The 20,551-nt window shown below is 46.9% G+C and overlaps 2 protein-coding genes across 4 annotated transcripts in view; both read left to right on the forward strand.

The window, feature by feature from the left end:
• The window catches only part of LOC140480201 (uncharacterized), a gene marked incomplete at its 5' end in the record, with an annotated part of 39,129 nt that extends 30,711 nt beyond the window's left edge, over positions 1-8,418 (forward strand). Inside the window, 6 exons of the mRNA XM_072574925.1 lie at positions 1,693-1,817; positions 2,365-2,427; positions 3,227-3,294; positions 4,279-4,561; positions 5,847-6,028; positions 8,260-8,418. Coding sequence (XP_072431026.1) covers positions 1,693-1,817; positions 2,365-2,427; positions 3,227-3,294; positions 4,279-4,561; positions 5,847-6,009 — 702 coding nt within the window. The remainder of the gene's footprint in view (positions 1-1,692; positions 1,818-2,364; positions 2,428-3,226; positions 3,295-4,278; positions 4,562-5,846; positions 6,029-8,259) is intronic.
• LOC140480928 (uncharacterized) overlaps positions 1-20,551 on the forward strand; it is a 276,989-nt gene that overhangs the window by 204,557 nt on the left and 51,881 nt on the right. The window lies entirely within an intron of this gene.

Raw genomic sequence — 20,551 nt, forward strand, 5'->3', positions numbered from 1 at the left:
CCGGCAATTACAGACCAGTCAATCTCACGTGTGTCATCTGCAAGGTGTTAGAAAGGATTCTGAGGGATAGGATTTATGACCATCTGGAAGAGCATGGCTTGATTAAATGCAGTCAGCACGGCTTTGTGAGGGGCAGGTCATGCCTCACAAACCTTATCGAGTTCTTTGAGGATGTGACTAGACAAGTTGATGAGGATCGAGCTGTGGATGTGGTGTATATGGACTTCAGCAAGGCATTTGATAAGGTTCCCCACGGTAGGCTCATTCAGAAGGTCAGGAGGAATGGGATACAGGGGAACTTAGCTGTCTGGATACAGAATTGGCTGGCCAACAGAAGACAGCGAGTGGTAGTGGAAGGAAAATATTCTGCCTGGAAGTCAGTGGTGAGTGGTGTTCCACAGGGCTCTGTCCTTGGCCCTCTACTGTTTGTAATTTTTATTAATGACTTGGATGAGGGGATTGAAGGATGGGTCAGCAAGTTTGCAGATGACACAAAGGTTGGAGGTGTCGTTGACAGTATAGAGGGCTGTTGTAGGCTGCAGCGGGACATTGACAGGATGCAGAGATGGGCTGAGAGGTGGCAGATGGAGTTCAACCTGGATAAATGCGAGGTGATGCATTTTGGAAGGTTGAATTTGAAAGCTGAGTACAGGATTAAGGATAGGATTCTTGGCAGTGTGAGGACTGCAGATGCTGGAGATCAGAGTCAAGAGTGTGGTGCTGGAAAAGTTTGGGAGAAGATTTGTAGCTCGGCTGCTCGTTGTTGTGGTTCTGTTCGCCGAGCTGGGAATTTGTCTTGCAAACGTTTCGTCCCCTGTCTAGGTGACATCCTCAGTGCTTGGGAGCCTCCTGTGAAGCGCTTCTGTGATGTTTCCTCCGGCATTTATAGTGGCCTGTCTCTGCCGCTTCCGGTTGTCAGTTCCAGCTGTCCGCTGTAGTGGCCGGTATATTGGGTCCAGGTCGATGTGCTTATTGATTGAATCTGTGGATGAGTGCCATGCCTCTAGGAATTCCCTGGCTGTTCTCTGTTTGGCTTGCCCTATAATGGTAGTGTTGTCCCAGTCGAATTCATGTTGCTTGTCATCTGCGTGTGTGGCTACTAAGGATAGCTGGTCGTGTTGTTTCGTGGCTAGTTGGTGTTCATGGATACGGATCGTTAGCTGTCTTCCTGTTTGTCCTATGTAGTGTTTTGTGCAGTCCTTGCATGGGATTTTGTACACTACATTGGTTTTGCTCATGCTGGGTATCGGGTCCTTCGTCCTGGTGAGTTGTTGTCTGAGCGTGGCTGTTGGTTTGTGTGCTGTTATGAGTCCTAGTGGTCGCAGTAGTCTGGCTGTCAGTTCGGGAATGCTCCTGATGTATGGTAGTGTGGCTAATCCTTTGGGTTGGGGCATGTCCTCGTTCCGTTGTCTTTCCCTTAGGCATCTGTTGATGAAATTGCGAGGGTATCCATTTTTGGCGAATACATTGTACAGGTGTTCCTCTTCCTCTTTTTGCAGTTCTGGTGTGCTGCAGTGTGTTGTGGCCCTTTTGAATAGTGTCCTGATGCAACTTCGTTTGTGTGTGTTGTGGTGGTTGCTTTCATAGTTTAGGACTTGGTCTGTGTGTGGTTTTCCTGTAAACCTTTGTGGTGAATTCTCCGTTCGGTGTTCTCTGTACAGTCACGTCTAGGAATGGGAGTTGGTTGTCCTTTTCTTCCTCTCTCGTGAATCGGAGTGTGGCGTTGGTGATCCAGTGTGTTTTTTATATTTCTGCGTTTTTAATGATTACAAAGGTGTCATCCACGTATCTGACCCAGAGTTTGAGTTGAATTTGCGGTAAGACTGTTTGTTCTAACCTTTGCATTACCGCTTCTGCTATGAGTCCAGAGATGGGTGAGCCCATGGGTGTTCCGTTGATTTGTTCGTATATTTGGTTGTTGAATGTGAAGTGTGTTGTGAGGCACAAGTCCAGTAGTTTGAGTATGCCGTCTTTGTTGATAGGTTCAATGTCCTGTTGTCTGTTATGTCTGTCCAGCAGGTTGGCTATTGTTTCTCTGGCTAGGGTTTTGTCGATGGAGGTTAACAGTGCCGTTACATCGAATGAGACCATAGTTTCTTCCTTGTCTATGTGTATATTTCTGATGATGTCCAAGAATTCCTGTGTCGATTGTATAGATTGTCTGGATCCGCTGATCAGGTGTTTCAGTTTCTGCTGTAGTTCTTTGGCCAGTTTGTGTGATGGTGTCCCTGGTAGTGATACTATGGGTCTGAGTGGGATGTCTGGTTTGTGCACTTTGGGTAGTCCATAGAATCTGGGGGTGTTGTTGCTTTCAGGTTTCATTCTCTGTGGGTCAAACCTGGTTATCTGTCCGTTTTTTTGTAGGTTCCTCAGTGTGTTGTTTATCCTATTGGTGAGCTGTGGCATGGGGTCAAACTCCCTCTTTTGGTAGGTGTTGGTATCTGCAAGTAGTTGTTGTGCTTTTTGCATGTACTCTGCTTTGTCCAGGATGACCGTCATTCTGCCTTTGTCTGCTGGTAGTATAATTATGTTCTTATTGTTTCTTAGTGATTTTAGTGCTTCCCTCTCCTTGGTGTTGAGATTATGTGTTTGTCTTTTCCTTGTTATCAGCGGTACGATACTTTGTCTCACTGTTTGTTGTGTCTCTTCTGTCAGTCCATTGTTCCTGAGTGTGCATTCTAGTGCTGCTTGGAAGTTTGCTGTCTTGGCGTCCCTGTGGTTGTAGTTGAGTCCCTTGGCCAGTATGGTTTTTTCCGTGTCTGCGAGCTGTCTGTGGGAGAGGTTTTTAACCCAGGTGTGTGTTGTGGTGTCCTCTTCTTTGTGTGATAGTTTGGCCATTTTTTCTTTTAGTGCCGTTTTTTTGCGGTGTGTGGTCCTGTTCTGTCCAATGGTGATGGCCTGTTCTATGGTCCGGGTCCATTCCTGATTGGTGGTTTTTGAAATTAACGATTTTTGGCGTGCAATTTCTTGTCTGTATTTGTGAAGTCTTGGTGAACGTCTGTAATCATTACCTGGATCATCTCTATGTTTCTCTGTAAAGCACTGCACTGTGCAGAGAGTGAAAATGGATTAGTCACTCAGAAAGGATCAAGGTCTGATCTGGGGTGCACATTGGTTCCTTGTGAGAGTGCTCTAAACTTGTATATTTGGTTCATGGGTTATATATGTCGGGGAGAATTTGGTTTGCATTCCAAGCTAATTTTGAAACTTCTGTTTTAACCCTGAGGATGGGAATGATGAAACTGTCAGCTCTCCTATGCATCTTTCTGATGTTCATGGTTGGACACGCAGAAGGTAAGAATCACCCTTAATTTGCATCTTCAGATCTGAGGGGATCTGAGGGGAGGACTTTTATTACAAACTCGAATTTGCATTTGATTAAACAGAGTCCAAGTCCACACTTTGATTGGGAGTTTTATTCATTTCAGCATATTCCAGAAAACTCTCACCACAATATTACCCCCCCCCGCCAATATTTTCACAGTCAATTCTAACCCAAATAAATGTATCCGACAACTGTTCCCTCTCAGGCATGCCTGCAGATTTTACTGGGTGATTTAGGTCCCCTATTCTCAATAATAAGAATGACACAAACAAAATAAGATCCAAAATGAGAGCATCTTCTTTGATTTACTTTCTCTTTGCACTTGGGGATTGAAGCATCACTATCAGCAGCAGCTGTTCCAACTTGCTCCTTTCTTTGTAAAACCATCAGAAAGCTGATTACTACTATCTATTCATTTCAACTTGGAGAAACATGAAAGGGTTCAGAAAAGATTTACAAGGATGTTGCCAGGGTTGGAGGATCTGAGCTACAGGGAGAGGCTGAACAGGCTGGGGCTGTTTTCCCTGGAGCGTCAGAGGCTGAGGGGTGACCTTATAGAGGTTTATACAATTATGAGGGGCATGGATAGGATAAATAGACAAAGTCTTTTCCCTAGGGTCGGGGAGTCCAGAACTAGAGGGCATAGACTTAGGGTGAGGGGGAAAGGTTTAAAAGAGACGTAAGGGGTAACTTTTTCACACAGAGTGTGGTATGTGTATGGAATGAGCTGCCAGAGGAAGTGGTGAAGTCTGGTACAATTGCAACATTTAAAAGGCATCTGAATGGGTATAACAATAGGAAGGGTTTGGAGGGATATGGGCCAAATGTTGGCAAATAGGACGAGATCAGGTTCGGGATACCTGGTCAGCCTGGATGAGTTGGACTGAAACATCTGTTTCCATGTGATACATCTCTATGACCTAAAGACTGTAAGTGTTGTTGTTGTTTTACAGAGAATCTGTCTAAGAGATGTCGGCCAACACAGTCCAGTGTCTATGATTACCGTGGCCATGCACTGAATGCTGTTGATGGGAACCCTGACCCCAACTACTCAAAATCATCCTGCACGGCTACTCAGAACGATATGGAGCCCTGGTGGAGAGCCGACTTACTCAGATCACATAAGATAGACTCAATCAGAGTCACCAACAGAGGGGACTGCTGTCCACAACGTCTCAATGGGGCAGAGATTCGGATTGGAGACTCTCTGGATAATAATGGCAACAGCAACCCCAAGTAGGTGGAGGAGAGGGAAACCTCGTACTAGGACCTCAGGAATTGTGTGGAAATGGGATTAGGGGACGGATGTGTGGGGAATATTGTTGTATCACCATAGTCTGAGCAGACCATAGGGGCTGCTCTCTCATTAGAGAAGTGACTGGTGGTGATTTAACCTGAGAGCCACCAGACCTCAGGCTGGGGAAGAGGTTGAGAAAGAGAGTCCTTCATGGTAACCTCAAACCAGTGATGGGCATTGAACCCACACTGTTAGCATCAGACTGCTCTGTAAACCAACACTCCAGCCAACTGAGCTAAACCGATTGTGGGGATATAGGTTTTATGTTGTGCAACTATTGCAGGATCCAGGCCAATATTTAACTCCCAACCAGTATCACAAAAAGAGAATAAACGCTCATGGGCTCAATACAAATTATGGGATCTTCCTATGTACAGTTTGCTCCATTTCCCATATTGCAGCAGTAACTATATTTCAATAAAACACTTCATTCGCTGTGAAGCCGTTTGGGTTCTGGTTGATAGGTCTGTGTCACAGTATGGTCATGTTGTTGTGGTAATTGCCCTGGAGAAGAAATGCCAATGACCTGGGAACATGGTTTTGAACCCCACCCTGGCAAATAGTGACATCTGAATTCCATAATAATCTGCTGGTCCAATGTCAGTCATGAGCCCCACCCAACCCTGTTACAAAAACCCATGAATGGCCTTTAGAGAGGGAAGCTGCTTTCCTTATCTGGTCTGGTGTACATGTGACTCCAAACCCATTGCACTATGGGTGACTCTGAAATGGCCTGGAGAGCTAGTCCAAGGAAACAAATTCTGCTTTGTTTTGGACCCCCAAGTCACACACAAGAATTTAAAAGCTTGTGCAGAAATTGCTGCAGGAACTCAGCAGGTCTGGCAGCATCTGAGGAGGGAGTTAATGTTTCATAGAACACAGAACTTTGATGTTCTGCTGACCTTTTACCCTACTCTAAGATCAAACTAACCTACATATTCTATATTTTACTCTCATCCATGTGCCTATCCAAGAGTCGGCTTAAATGTCCTTAATGTTTCAAGTTCAATGTGATTCTTCTTCAGAATTTATAAGCAGTATTAGGTCATCACTCCTGTGGGAATTTGGGAATTGGTACAATGTTAAAAGTCCAATATAAATGCTGACTGTTGTTTGATGGAGATATTGCTCACAGCTGCACCCAGAAGGGTGTGGCCTGAACACTGATGCTCCTTTCTTTAGTGGCTTGGACATTCAGATTTCCACATCCACCTCTTTCTCCAGATGTGCGACCATCAACTCCATTGGAGCTGGTCACTCGGAAACCTTCCACTGCAATGGCATGCCTGGCCGTTACGTCAATATCTTCATCCCAAGAAGAAGAGAGTATCTGACCCTCTGTGAGGTGGAGATTTTCGGGAACTGGGAACGTTGGGTTGACTGTTAGAGGAGGAGCTCCCTAATTGGTAAGTAAAATAGCGTGTCTCTCAGTTGAACCACTGGGAGGCCTGCACTCCACTTCTCCCCACGGGTATCCTGACATTTATTCTAAGCCACATTCCCAGATCCATTCACCAATCCCATTCCCCTCATAGCTGCTGAGCTGAGGTCAATAGTCAGGTTGTGGAACCTCCCAGTGACTCTCCTGCAAACACAGCAGCATAGAAACTAGGTGCAGGAGTTGGCCATTCGGCCCTTTGAGCTTGTCCCACCATTCAATATGATCATGGCTGATCATGCAACCTCAGTATCCTATTCCCACCCTCTCCCCATACCCTTGACCCCTTTAATTCCTTCATCCAAATGGTCAATGTATATTGTGAACAGTGGGGTCCCAGCACTGAACCCTGTAGTACCCCACTCCTCACTGCCTCCCACTCTGAAAAGGGCCAGTTTATTCCAACTCTCTGCTTCCTGCCTGCCGATCAGTTCTCTATCAATGTCAATACATGACCTCCAATCCCATGAGCTTTAATTTTCCTCACTAGTACCTTGTATTGAACCTTGTCAAAAGCCTTTTGAAAGTTCAGATATACAACATCTATTGATTCACCATTGTCTACTCGACTGGTCACATCCTCAAAACATTCCAAAAGATCTGTCAACCATGATTTCCCTTCAGTGAATCCATGCTGACTTGGACCAATTCTGTCACCACTTCCCAAATGCTCAATTATTACATCCTTAATGATTGACTCCAGCATTTTCCCCATCACCAATGTCAGGCTGACCGGCCTATATTTCCCCATTTTCCCTCTCCCTCCTTTTTAAAGAATGGAGATATGTTAGCTACCCTCCGGTCCATTGGTCCTCTTCCAGAGTCTACAAAATACTGGAAAATGATCACCAATAGATTCACTATTTGTAAGGCCACTTCCTTAAATTCTCTGGGATACAGAGCATCAGGCCTTTGGGACTTATCGGGTTTTAATCCCATCAATTCCCCCAATTCCATTTCCTGATTAATAAGGACTTCCTTCACTTCCTCCTTCATACTTGACCCTCTGACCCCAAGCATTTCCTGAAAATTATCTGTGTCTTTCTTAGTGAAGACAGATTAGCAGGTGAGTGTTGCCATGGTAATGAGCCCAATCTCCCTGGAGCTATGGGAGAATTCAGGGAGACCCTCTTGGACATTTCTCTCTGATCCCCATCAGACCCCTGACCCCCAACAGTTGTTGAAGACACCAAGGTGTTTGGTCTTCCCACATCATCAATGACAACAGAGTCATCCCGAGGTAGGCCAGTTGTTGTTGTAGTCTTGGTGCAGGCTCGTAGTCCTATTCCGGTGCCCCTCACGCCCTGCGTTCTCTCACATGTTGGGGCTCCTCATTAAGAAACAACATTCCATTCAAACAATAATTGTTACCAAATCCTCACTCAGCTTCCTAATCTCTGTAATCTCCATAGTCCTCACAACCCCATCAGCTACGTGGCCCTATTGTGGATTTTAGACACTCACTCACCACTGGCCATGCCTTCAGGAGGCTCTGGAATTCCCTGCCCACCCCTCTCCACTTAGAGTGGGACACCTGTCCCCTAAAGCCTATCCTTCCATCTGCCCCAGGCCTCAACTCCTTGATATTTCTCAGCCTGGCCACCTCCTTTTTGAAACTGACTGTTTTGGTGAACTAGCCTCAACAGCTGTCTGACCCAGAGAATTCTCTCATTCCTGACCCTCTGGGGGAAGACATTCCTTCACGTTTCCGTTTGAAGAGAGTGTCCCCTCAGGAGAGGTCAATGCAAGGAGAAGGGGATGGTTGGGATTGTGGAATCAGCTCCTATGTATTTCTGACTGGTCACCTTGCCACATTTCCCTGGGGAAAGGGGGGACTATACCCCAAACCCAAGCCCTCACCTTTCTGTGCTGGTGGAATGGGCCTTGTCTGATCTGAGAACCCTCTCTCAAAGCACAGATACTAATGGGATGGTCAGTAAGAAGTAATTAGGTGAAAGAGAGGACTGCAGATGCTGGAGATTAAAGTTGAGAGTGTGGTGCTGGCAAACCACTGCAAGTCAGGCAGCATCCGAGGAGCAGGAATGGATAATACAGGGCTTTTGCCCGAAACATTGATTTTCCTGCTCCTTGGATATGGCCTGACCTGCTGTGTTTTTCCAGCACCATACCCTCGACAGTAGGAAGTAACATCTAGTTGATTGGGGAGAACTCAGTGTTCCATTCTGTTCCATTTCCTAGGGTTATAGACAGCAGAGATGAAACCATCAGAATAATGCACTCGAGCATCTGAGTTCAACCTCTTCCAGAAACTGTGAGCTACAGGAGTCAGTCTTGACAAGATTTACACCAGCTCTGACTTTCTGTATTGCCATGAAATAAAACAAATCAATTCAACAACAGCTTTTGGTCTTTCAACAAATATGGTACAGGGTAGAATATCACGTGGGAACGATGGTGGAAGGGATACCAGCAGAACTGATTTTGAACAAACTTTCCATTGTATTCCGTTTGGCCCAAGCCTGGGTGTTTGGGAGACAGATTCCCCACTCTCTGAACTCAGCGTCCATTCTTTGATGACGCTGCTGTCAAACACTGGAACTTCAGCCATGAGAGAGTGGCCACCCTCATGGAGAGCACCATCCAACAACAACTGGAGGCCATGTAAATGCAGCTCACTGTCCTGTGCATGGTACATAAGCTGTGGATAGTGAGGAGGATTGCCAGAGGATACTGCAGGATATTGATAGGCTGGAGACTTGGGTGGAGAAATGGCAGATGGAGTTTAATCCAAACAAATGCGAGGTGGTACAGTTTGGGAGATGTAATGCAGGAGGGAATATACAGTAAATGGCAAAACCCTCAGAAACATTAACATACAGAGGGATCTGCACTTAAAGGTCTACAATTCCCTGAAAGTGGCAACAGGCAAGCTTTCATCGGTCAGGGCACAGAGTATAAACACTGACTGGTCATGTTGCAGCTGTAAAGAAATTTAATTCGGCCACATTTGGAATATTGTGTACAGTTCTGGTCACCACACAATCAGAAGGATGTGGAGGCTTTGGTGAGGGTACAGAAACAGAAGTTGCCTGGTTTGGAGGGTATTAGCTATCAGGACAGATCGGACAAACCTGGTTAATTTTCACTTGAACATTGGAGGCTGAGGGGTGACCTGATAGAAGTTTACAAAATTATGAGAGTCCTGGATGGAATGGATAGTCGGAGTCTTTCTCCCAAGATAGAAATGTCAATTACTCGGGGCAGAGGTTGAAGGTAAATGAGGGTAAGTTTAAAGGAGATGTGAGAGGCAAGTCTTTTTTCCACAGAGGGTGGTAAGTGCCTGAGGAGGTGATGGGCCAGATACAACAGCAAAGTTTAAGAAGCATCTTGAAAACTACACGAGGAAGTTGGGAATACAGAGAGAGGGACCGCACGGAGGCAGAAGGCTTTCAGTTTAGAAAGGTGAACTTGGATGCTCACTTTTTGTGATTCATGGACGACGATTCCTAATGCCAGCTTTCTGCAGTCTGTATCCATTTAAATAATATTCAGTGCCTCTGTTCTTCCTACCAAAGTGCATAACCACACATTGTCCCAGATTATATTCCATCTGCCAAGATTTTGCCCACTCGTCTGACCTGCCAATATCCCTCTGCAGACCCCTCCTGTGTCATCTGCAAACCTGGCTACAGTATCATGCCTGGCTACGGTACACTTTCCTCATGCCTGTCAATAAGATAATGTCCCGGATAATTGTGGTCCCAGCACTGATCCTTGGGCGGTACACGAGGTACTGACTGCCATCTGGAAAATGCCCCCGTTATCCCAACTCTGTCTCCCAAGAGCTCTTCACGCAAATATAGTCCCCCCAAACATCACGGGCTCTTATTTTATTCAGTAGCCTAATATGTTTTGAAAATTCAAAAATATCTGATCCACTGCTTTCCCTTGATCTATCCTGCTTGGTACGAAGAGTCACAGAGTCATAGAGGTGTACAAGATAAAAACCGTCATTGTATTTGCCTCTCTGACTACTGAGGAGAAAGTGAGGACTGCAGATGCTGGAGATCAGAGCTGAAAATGTGTTGCTGGAAAAGCGCAGGTCAGACAGCATCCTGCTCCTTGGATACTGCCTGACCTGCTGCACTTTTCCAGCATCATATTTTCAGCATTCTCCTGCTCTCTGACTCCTGACTCAACCTGTAAGTTTATCTTGAGGAGAATCCTGGTGTAGAACTCCCAAGTCCCTTTGCACTACAGATTTCTGAATTTTCTCCCCATTTAGAAAATAGTCCATGCCCCTACTCTTCCTCCCTCACACTTTCACACATTGTACTCCATCTGCCGTTTCTTTGCCCATTCTCCTAAACTGTCTAAATCCTTCTGCAGCCTCCCCACTTTTTAAATGCTACCTGTCTCTCTACCTACCTTTGTATCGTCTGTAAACTTTGCCAGAATGCCCTCAGTTCCTTCATCTAAATTATTAATGTATAAAGTGAAAAGTTGTGGTCCCAACACTGAGCCTTGCGGAACACCACTTGTCACCGGCTGCCATCCTGAGAAGGACCCTTTTATCCCCACTCTCTGCTTCCTGCCAGGCAGCCAAGCTTCTATCCACGCTGGCACCTTGCCTCTAACACCATGGGCCCTTATCTTACTCAGTAGCCTCCTGTGTGGCGGAGGATAAAGTGCAGACTGTAGATGCTGGGGAACAGAATCGAGAGTGTAGTGCTGAAAAAGCACAGTAGGTCAGGCAGCATCCGAGGAGCAGGACAATCGACATTTCGGGCATTAGCCCTTCCTGCTTTTCCAGCTTCCTGTGAGGCGCCTTGTCAAAGGCCTTCTTGAAGTCCAGGTAGATAATGTCCATTGGTTGTCTTTGGTCTAACCTGCTTGTTACTTCCAAAAAGAATTCTGTTGTTGTGGTTCTGTTCGCCGAGCTGGGAATTTGTCTTGCAAATGTTTCGTCCCCTGTCTAGGTGACATCCTCAGTGCTTGGGAGCCTCCTGTGAAGCGCTTCTGTGCTGTTTCCTCCGGCATTTATAGTGGCCTGTCTCTGCCGCTTCCGGTTGTCAGTTCCAGCTGTCCGCTGTAGTGGCCGGTATATTGGGTCCAGGTCGATGTGCTTGTTGATAGAGTCTGTGGATGAGTGCCATCCCTCTAGGAATTCCCTGGCTGTTCTCTGTTTGGCTTGCCCTATAATGGTAGTGTTGTCCTAGTCAAACTCATGTTGCTTGTCATCTGTGTGTGTGGCTACTAAGGATAGCTGGTCGTGTCATTTCGTGGCTAGTTGGTGTTCATGGATGCGGATTGTTAGCTGTCTTCCTGTTTCTCCTATGTAGTGTTTTGTGCAGTCCTTGCATGGGATTTTGTACACTACATTGGTTTTGCTCATGCTGGGTATCGGGTCCTTCGTTCTGGTGAGTTGTTGTCTGAGAGTGGCTGTTGGTTTGTGTGCTGTTATGAGCCCTAGAAAAGAATTCTAGCAGATTTATCAGGCATGCCCTCCCCTTGATAAAACTATGCTGACTTGGCCTTATTTTACTGTGCACTTCCAAGTATTCAGAAATCTCATCATTACGGTGAATTCCAGGATCTTACCCATGACCGAGGTTAGACTAATCAGTCTGTAATTTTCCATCTTTTGTCTTACTCCCTTTTTAAACAGAGGTGTCACGTTAGCGATTTTCCAGTTGTCTGGGACCTCCCTGATTCTAGTGATTCCTGAAAAATCACCACTAACGTCTCCATTATCTCTTCAGCTATCTCCCTTAGGACCATCTGGTCCAGGTGATTTATCCACCTTCAGGCCATTCAGTTTTTCTAGCACCTTCTCCTTGGTGATGGCCACCAGACTCAGCTCTGACCCCTCACTCTCTTGAATCTTTGGGATTTTACTCGTGTCTCCCACCATGAAGACTGACGTGAAATAATTATTCAGTTCCTCCGCCATTTCCGTGATCCCCATTACTATCCCCCCAGCATCATTTTCCAGCTGCCCAACGTCAACTTTTGCCTCTCTTTGCCCTGTATATATCTAAAGAAAACTCTTAGTCTTCCTTGACATTACAGGCTAGTTTACCCCCATATTTAATCTCCACCCCCCTCCTCCCCCCCCCCGGCTCTTTATTTCTTTTATTATTGGTCTTTGTAAGCTTCCCAATCCTCTGGGTTCTCACTGCCCTTCACCACATTATCTGCTTTCCCTTTTGTTTTGATGCTGACCCTGCCTTCCCTAGTCAGCCACGATTGCCTCATCCTCCCTGTACCTTGATTCCTTTTCCTTGGGATGAATCCCTGCTGTGTCTCCTGAATTACTCCCAGAAACTCCTGCCATTGCTGTTCCACTGTCTTTCCTGCTGGGCTCCTCTCCCAGTCAATTCTACCCAGCTCCTCCCTCATGCCTCTGGAGTTGTATTTATTCAGATAGCGTACCATTACCACTGATTCTATCTTCTCCCTCTCAAATTGCAGAGTAAATTCTATCATATTACTCTCACTGCCTCCTACGGGTTCCTTTACCTTAAGCTCCCCTACCAAGCCTGCCTCACTGCACTACACTAAATCCAGTATTGCCTGTTTCCTAGTGAGCTCCACCACAAGCTGCTCCAAAAAGCCATCCTGTAGAAACTCCACAAATTCCTTTTCTTGCAATCCACTGCCAACCTGATTTCTCAGTCCACCTGCACACTGAAATCCCCCATGATCGCTGTAAGTTTGCCTTTCCTCCCCATCTTTTCGATCTCCTGGAGTATCTTGCGCCCCAGCTCCTGACTGCTGTTTGGAGGTAGATAACTCCAACTATGGGTTTTTTCACCTTTGCAGTTCCTCAATCCTACCCACACAGATTCAACATCACCTGACCCTACTGCATTTCTTACTATTGATTTAATTTCATGTTGCACTAATAAGGCAATCCCTCCCCCTCTGCCCACTTGCCTGTCTTTTCGATGGAGTGGGATATCTGTGAATATTCGCTAACCCATCCCATACACTCTGTCCTTTTTGTGTCTGTGCTGGAGACTTTAATAACCTCTCCTGAGCTCCGCACTCTTACCTCCTCCTTTAATGCAGGTTTTCTAATCTCTCCTATAAGTGACCCCACCCCCACACTCTCCCCCCCCCCCTCCCCCATTCAGTATAAAACCCTGTCTACAGCCCTAGTTATGTGATTCGTTCGGACTCTGATCCCAGCGCCCATTGGAGCAGCTCCCTCCTTCCCCAGTCCTGGTGCCAATATCCCATGAATTAGAGGATAGAACATAGAACAGTACAGCACAGAACAGGGCCTTTGGCCTTCGATGTGACGGCCTTCTATGCTGCTCTAAGATAAAACAAACTACATACCTTTCATTTTACTATCATCCATGGGCCTAACCAAGAGTCGTTTAAAATGTCCCTAATGTCTCTGACTCTACTCCCACCGCTGGCAGTGCATTCCACACACCCACCACTCTCTGTGTAAAGAACCGACCTCTGACATCTCCCCTAAACCTTCTTCCAATCACCTTAAAATTATATCCCCAAATGACAGACATTTCTACCCTGGGAAAATGTTTCTGGTTATCCACTCTATCGGTGCCTCTCATCATCCCGTACTCTTCTATCAAGTCACCTCATATTCTTCTTCACTCCAACGAGAAAAGCCCTAGCTCCCTCAATCTTTTTTCCATAAGACAAGCTCTCCAGTCCAGGCAGCATCCTGGTAAATCTCCTCAGCACCCTCCGGAAAGTTTCCACACCTTTCCTTTAATGAGGCGACCAGAACTGAACACAATATTCCAAGTGTGGTCTAACCAGGGCTTTATAGAGCTGCAGCATAACCTCACAGCTCTTAAACTCAATCCCCCGCTAATGAGTAAAGTAGGGGAGTTATTTGTCATTTCTCCCATATACAACTGATACAGTAAAAATGAGACAGTGATCCTCTAGGACCAAGGTGCTACATCGACAGCACAAACTACACAATCATACTCAGGGCAGCATAAAGTGCATAAGGAGTGCAAAACTCACAGCTTACAGTATAATAAAAGAATGATAACTAATAGACATTGTTCTGGCAGCAATTTGAAGTGGTTTGAGGAATTTCAGATGGGAAGGAATCTGATCAGACAGTGTTAAGGAGCCTGATGGCTTAGGGGATGTAATTGTTGCACAGTCTGGCCGTGAGAGACCGAATGCTCCGGAATCTTCTGCCAGATGGCAGGAGGGAGAAGAGTTTGAGTGAGGGGTGTGTGGGGTCTTCCACAATGCTCTTAGCCTTTTGGATGCAGCATGTGGTATAAATATCTGTAATGGAGGGGACAGAGACCCCGATGATCCATTCAGCTGTCACCACTGTCCGTTGTAGGGTCTTACAATCAGAGACAGTGCAATTCCCAAACCAGGCAGCAGCTCAGGGTAGTCTCAATGAATCCTCTGTAGAATGTCGTGACGATGGGGGGGGGGGGGGCGGGGGGCTTTCCTCAGCCTACGCAGAAAGTAGAGACACTGCTGGACTTTCTTGGCTATGGAGCTGGTGTTGAGGGTCCAGGTGAGATTCTCCACCAGGTGGATGTCAAGAAACTTGGTGCTGCTCATGATCTCCACAGGGGAGCCGTCAATGTCCAGCAGAGAGTTGTTGCTACGTACCCTCCTGAGGTCAGCAATCATCTCTTTCACGTTGTCCATGTTCAGAGATGGGTTATTGTCTCTGCACTAGTCTGTTAGCTACTGCACTTGCTGTCTGTATGCTGGCTCATTGCTCTTGCTAAAGAGACCCACTACAGACGTGTCATCAGTGAACCTGATGTGATTTGAGCTGTGCATCGCTGGTGAACAGCACTGGCCGTGCTCAGTGTGATGGTGTTAGAGATGCTGTCCCCAATCCACACTGACTGAGGTCTCCCAGTCAAGAAGTCCAGGATCCAGTTACAAAGGGATGTATTTAGGTCCAGCAGACTCAGCTTTCCAGTCAGGTGCTGAGGAATGTTGGTGTTAAATACAGAACGGAAGTGTATGAACAGTAATCTGATGTCGGTGTTCTTCTTCTCCAGGTGGGGGAGGGTCAGATGGAAATGGCATCATCTGTTGAGCGGTTTGGACAATACAAGAACTATAGGGTCTCCAGTGAAGGGGGCAGCAGGGTTTTAATATGCCTCATCACAAGCCTCTTGGAACATTTCATAATGATGGGTGTAGTGCAACAGGGCAGTAGTCATTGAGACAGGACGCTGAAGACTTCTATGCATGGGGACGATGGTAGCAGCTTTGAAGCATGTTGGAACTATAGAGCAGCTCCGAAAGATGTTAAAGATGTCCATGAGAACATCTGTCAGTATGTCAGAGCATCCTCTGAGCACTCTGCCTTGGATGTTATCTGGTCCAAATCATCCGGGAGGGAGGCATCACCAGCACAAGCAGGTGATGCTGTTCTGTGGTTGGTAACGACCAGGATGTTGACAAATCATACATCTTCTTAATAACCCTATCAACTTGGATGGTAACTTTGAGGGATCTATGAACATGGACCCCAAGATCTCTCGGTTCCTCCATACTGCCAAGAATCCTGCCTTTAAACCTGGATTCTGCATTCAAATTCCACCTTCCAAAGTGAATGACTTCACACTTTTCCAGGTTGAACTCCATCTGCCCCTTATCAGCCCAGTTCGGCATCCTGTCATTGTCCTGTTGCAACCTACAACAGCTCTCCACAGTATCCACAGGTCCACCAACTTTCCATGCCATCAGCAAACTTACTAACCCACCCTCCCATTTCCTCATCCAAATCATTTATAAAAATCACAAAGAGCAGAGGTCGCAGAACAGATCCCTGTGGAACACCACTGGTCACCAAGCTCCAGGCTGAATACTTTCCATCTCCCATCACCCTCTGTCTTGTATGGGCCAGCCAATTCTATATCCAGACAGACAGGTTTCCCTGGACCCCATATCTCCTTACTTTCTGAATGAGCCTACAAAGGGGAACCTTACCAAATGCCTTGTTAAAATCCATGGACACCACACCCACTACTCTACCCTCATCAATGTGTTTTGTCACATCCTCAAAGAATTCAATAAGGTTTGTGAGGCATGACCCAACCCTCACAAAACCATGCTGACTATCTCTAATCAAACTCTAGTTTTCTAAGTAATCATAAATCCTGTCTCTTTGCCCACCACTGATGTAAGACTGACTGGTCTGTAATTCCCAGGATTTCTCCCACACCCATCTTTGAGCCACACATTTACCTGCTTAATCTTATTGACCCTGTGCCAATCAGCTCGTGGCTCAGGTAGAAATCCAGAGATTATTACCTTTTTGGCTCTGCTTTTTAATTTAGCTCTGAGCTGTTCACACTCCCTTAGCAGAACCTCTGCCCTAGTTTTATCAATGCCATTGGTACCTACATGGATCATGATCACTGGCTCTTTCTTCTCCCATTCCAGGTTCCTCTGCAGCCCAGATGGAATATCCCAAACCCAGGCACCAGCCAGGCAACACAGCCTTCAGGTCCCTCAGTCCTGGTCACAGACAACATTTTCTATACCTCTAATTACACGGTCCCTAGTTATACCAACATTCCCTTCTCTCCTCCCAGTTGAATGGCTCCTGCACCACGGTGCTGTGGTTAGTCGGCTCACCCTCCCTGCAGTCCCCATTCCCATCCACACAGGGATCAAAACTCTCAAACTCTCAGCGAAGGACAGGGGATGGGGATCCTGCATCTCTACCTCCCGGATCCCTCTACCTGCCTCATTCACAGCCACACCCTCCTGTCCCTGACCACTGGCTGAATTCGAGTGAGTCAAAGGGGTGTGTCTGTGGTGTACCTGTGTCAGGGGAAGGCAATAACGTAGAGGCATTATCACTGGCCTGTAAACCCAGGGACCCCAGGAATGTCCTGGGGACCTGGGTTTGAATCCTGCCATGGCAGATGGTGGGATTTGAATTCAATTAAAAATCTGGAATTGAGGATGAACTGAGTCAATTGTCAGGAAAGCCCCTCTGGGTCACTAATACCCTTCAGGGAAGGAAACTGCTATCCTTTCTTGTTCTGGCCTCCATGTAACTCCAGACCCACAGCAATGAGGTTGATGTTGAACTGCTGTCTGGGTAATTAGGGATGGATAATAAACGCTGACCCAGCCAGTGATGCCCTCATCCCATGAATGAATAGAAAAAATAAGGATTTTGGATTGTCACACTGAGAGTCACAGAGTCCGACAGCACAGGAACAGATCCTTTGGCTCATCATGTTTCTGCCAAAGGACCAAATTACACTGATCCCATTGGTCCACAGCCTTATGTCTGCCCTGGCATTTTAAGTGCCCATCCAGATGCAATTTAAATGTTGTGAGAGCACTTGCCTCGAAGACCCTCTCACACAGCACGGTCCATATTTCTCCCCTTGATTTGATTTATTGTAGTCACAGTGGAAAGTTTTTTTTTGTGAGCAGGACAGGCAGATAACTTACAGCTCCTCAGGCCCTTAAACAGAGTGAGGCGTACAAGGTTATACTGCACAGGAGGTTCACAAAGCAAGATCCATGTTAGTAAGATCAACATTAACTTTGAAATTGGTGAGGTCCATTGATCAGTCTACTAACAGCAGGGAAGAAGCTGTTCCTGAACCTGTTGGGGTGTGAGTGTGTGTGTGAGTGAGTGTGTGAGTGTGTGTGTGTGTGTGAGTGTGTGTGTGTGTGAGTGTGTGTGTGTGAGTGTGTGTGTGTGAGTGTGTATGTGTGTGTGAGTGTGTGTGTGTGTGAGTGTGTGTGTGTGAGTGTGAGTGTGTGTGTGAGTGTGAGTGTGTGAGTGTGAGTGTGTGTGTGTGAGTGTGTGTGAGTGTGAGTGTGTGAGTGTGAGTGTGTGTGTGTGAGTGTGTGTGTGTGTGAGTGTGTGAGTGTGTGAGTGTGTGTGTTTGAGCGTGTGTGAGTGTGTGATTGAGCGTGTGTGAGTGTACTGGCACTAGAGGGGTACAGAGGAAGTTCACGAGTTTGATTCTGGAGTTGAGGTTTACGAGGAGAGACTGAGTAGACTGAGATTATATTCATTGGAATTCAGAAGAATGAGGGGGGGATCTTATAGAAACGTATACACGTATGGAGGGAATAGGTAAGATAGAACATAGAACACAGAAAACTACTGCACAGAACAGGCTCTTCGGCCCACGATGTTGTGCCGAGGATTATTGCTAATCTAAAATATAATAACCTAACCTACACACCCCTCAACTCACCGCTCTCCATGTACATGTCCAGCAGTCGCTTCAATGTCCCCAATGACTCTGTTTCCACCATCACCGCTGGCAATGCACTCCATACATTCACAACTCTCTGTGTAAAGAACCTCCCTCAGACGTCTCCTCGATACCTTCCTCCTAATATCTTCAAACTATGACCCCTCCTGCCAGTCAATCCTGCCCTGGGGAAAAGTTTGTGCTATTGACTCTATCCATGCCTCTCATTACCTTGTACACCTCGATCAGGTCACCTCTCTTCCTCCTTTTCTCCAGAGAGAAAACTCCGAGCTTAGTCAACCTCTCTTCGTAAAACAAGCCCTCCAGTCCAGGCAGCATCCTGGTAAACCTTCTTTGTACCCTCTCCAAAGCCTCTGTATCTTTCCGAGAGTAGGATGAACAGAACTGGACACAATATTCCAAGTGTGGTCTCACCAGGGACTTGTAGAGCTGCAGCAAACCCTCGTGGCTCTTAAACTCGATCCCCCTGTTAGTAGAACCCGAAACACCACATGCTTTCTTAACAACCCTATCCACTCGGGTGGCAACTTTGAGGGATCTATGTACTTTCACACCCAGATCCCTCTGTTCCTCCACACTGCCAAGAATCCTGTCTTTAATCCTATATTCAGCATTCCAGTTCGACCTTCCAAAATGCATCACTTCACATTTATCCAGGTTGAACTCCATCTGCCATTTCTCAGCCCAGCTCTGTATCCCGTCTATGTCACACTGCAGCCTGCAATACCCCTCGATACTATCAACGGCACCTCCAACCTTTATGTCATCTGCAAATTTACTAACCCACCCCTCAACCTCCTCATCCAAGTCATTTATAAAAACTACAAAGAGCAGAGGCCCAAGTACAGAGCCCTGCGGGAGCCCACTCAACACTGACCTCCAGGCAGAATACTTTCCATCTACAACCACTCTCTGCATTCGGTCAGCCAGCCAATTCTGAATCCAGATAGCAGAGTCTCCCTGTATCCCATACTTCCTGACTTTGTGAATGAGCCTACCATGGAGAACCTTATCAAATGCCTTGCTGAAGTCCATATACACCACATCCACTGCTCAACCGTCATCAACCTGTCTCATCACCTCTTCAAAGAACTCAGTAAGATTTGTGAGGCATGTTCTGCCTCTCACAAAGTCCAGGAACCCCGCACTGCCTGGTTCTACCTCCTTCCCAAGATCCACAAGCCTGACCACCCTGGCCGACCCATTGTCTCAGCATGCTCCTGCCCCACTGAACTCATCTCTACCTACCTCGACACTGTCCTATCCCCCCTAGTCCAGGAACTCCCCACATACGTTCGAGACACCACCAACGCCCTCCACCTCCTCCAAGACTTCCGTTTCCCCGGCCCCCAATGCCTCATCTTCACCCTGGATATCCAATCCCTCTACACCTCCATCCGCCATGACCAGGGCCTCCAAGCCCTCTGTTTTTTCCTCTCCAGACATCCCCAACAGTACCCTTCCACTGACACTCTCATTCGTTTGGCTGAACTGGTCCTCACCCTTAACAATTTCTCCTTTGAATCCTCCCACTTCCTCCAGACCAAAGGGGTAGCCATGGGCACACGTATGGGCCCCAGCTATGCCTGTCTCTTTGTTGGCTATGTAGAACAGTTGATCTGCTGTAATTATTCCGGCACCACTCCCCACCTCTTCCTCCGCTACATTGATGACTGCATTGGCGCCACCTCGTGCTCCCGTGAGGAGGTTGAGCAATTCATCAACTTCACCAACACATTCCACCCTGACCTTAAATTTACCTGGACCATCTCTGACGCCTCCCTCCCCTTCCTGGACCTCTCCATCTCCATTAGTGACGACCGACTTGACACTGACATTTTTTACAAACCCACCGACTCCCACAGCTACCTGGATTACACCTCTTCCCACCCTACCTCTTGCAAAAATGCCATCCCGTATTCCCAATTTCTCCGCCTCCGCCAGATCTGCTCCCAGGAGGACCAGTTCCACCACAGAACACACCAGATGGCCTCCTTCTTTAGAGACCGCAATTTCCCTTCCCACATGGTTAAAGATGCCCTCTAACGCATCTCATCCACATCCTGCACCTCCGCCCTCAGACCCCACCCCTCCAACCGTAACAAGGACAGAACGCCCCTGGTGCTCACCTTCCACCCTACCAACCTTCGCATAAACCAAATCATCCACCGACATTTCCGCCATGTCCAAACAGACCTCACTACCAGGGATATATTTCCCTCCCCACTCCTCTCCGCCTTCCGCAAAGACCGTTCCCTCCGTGACTACCTGGTCAGGTCCACACCCCCCTA

The sequence above is a fragment of the Chiloscyllium punctatum genome, chromosome 8 (genome assembly GCF_047496795.1).
Source record: "Chiloscyllium punctatum isolate Juve2018m chromosome 8, sChiPun1.3, whole genome shotgun sequence".
NCBI lineage: Eukaryota > Metazoa > Chordata > Chondrichthyes > Orectolobiformes > Hemiscylliidae > Chiloscyllium > Chiloscyllium punctatum.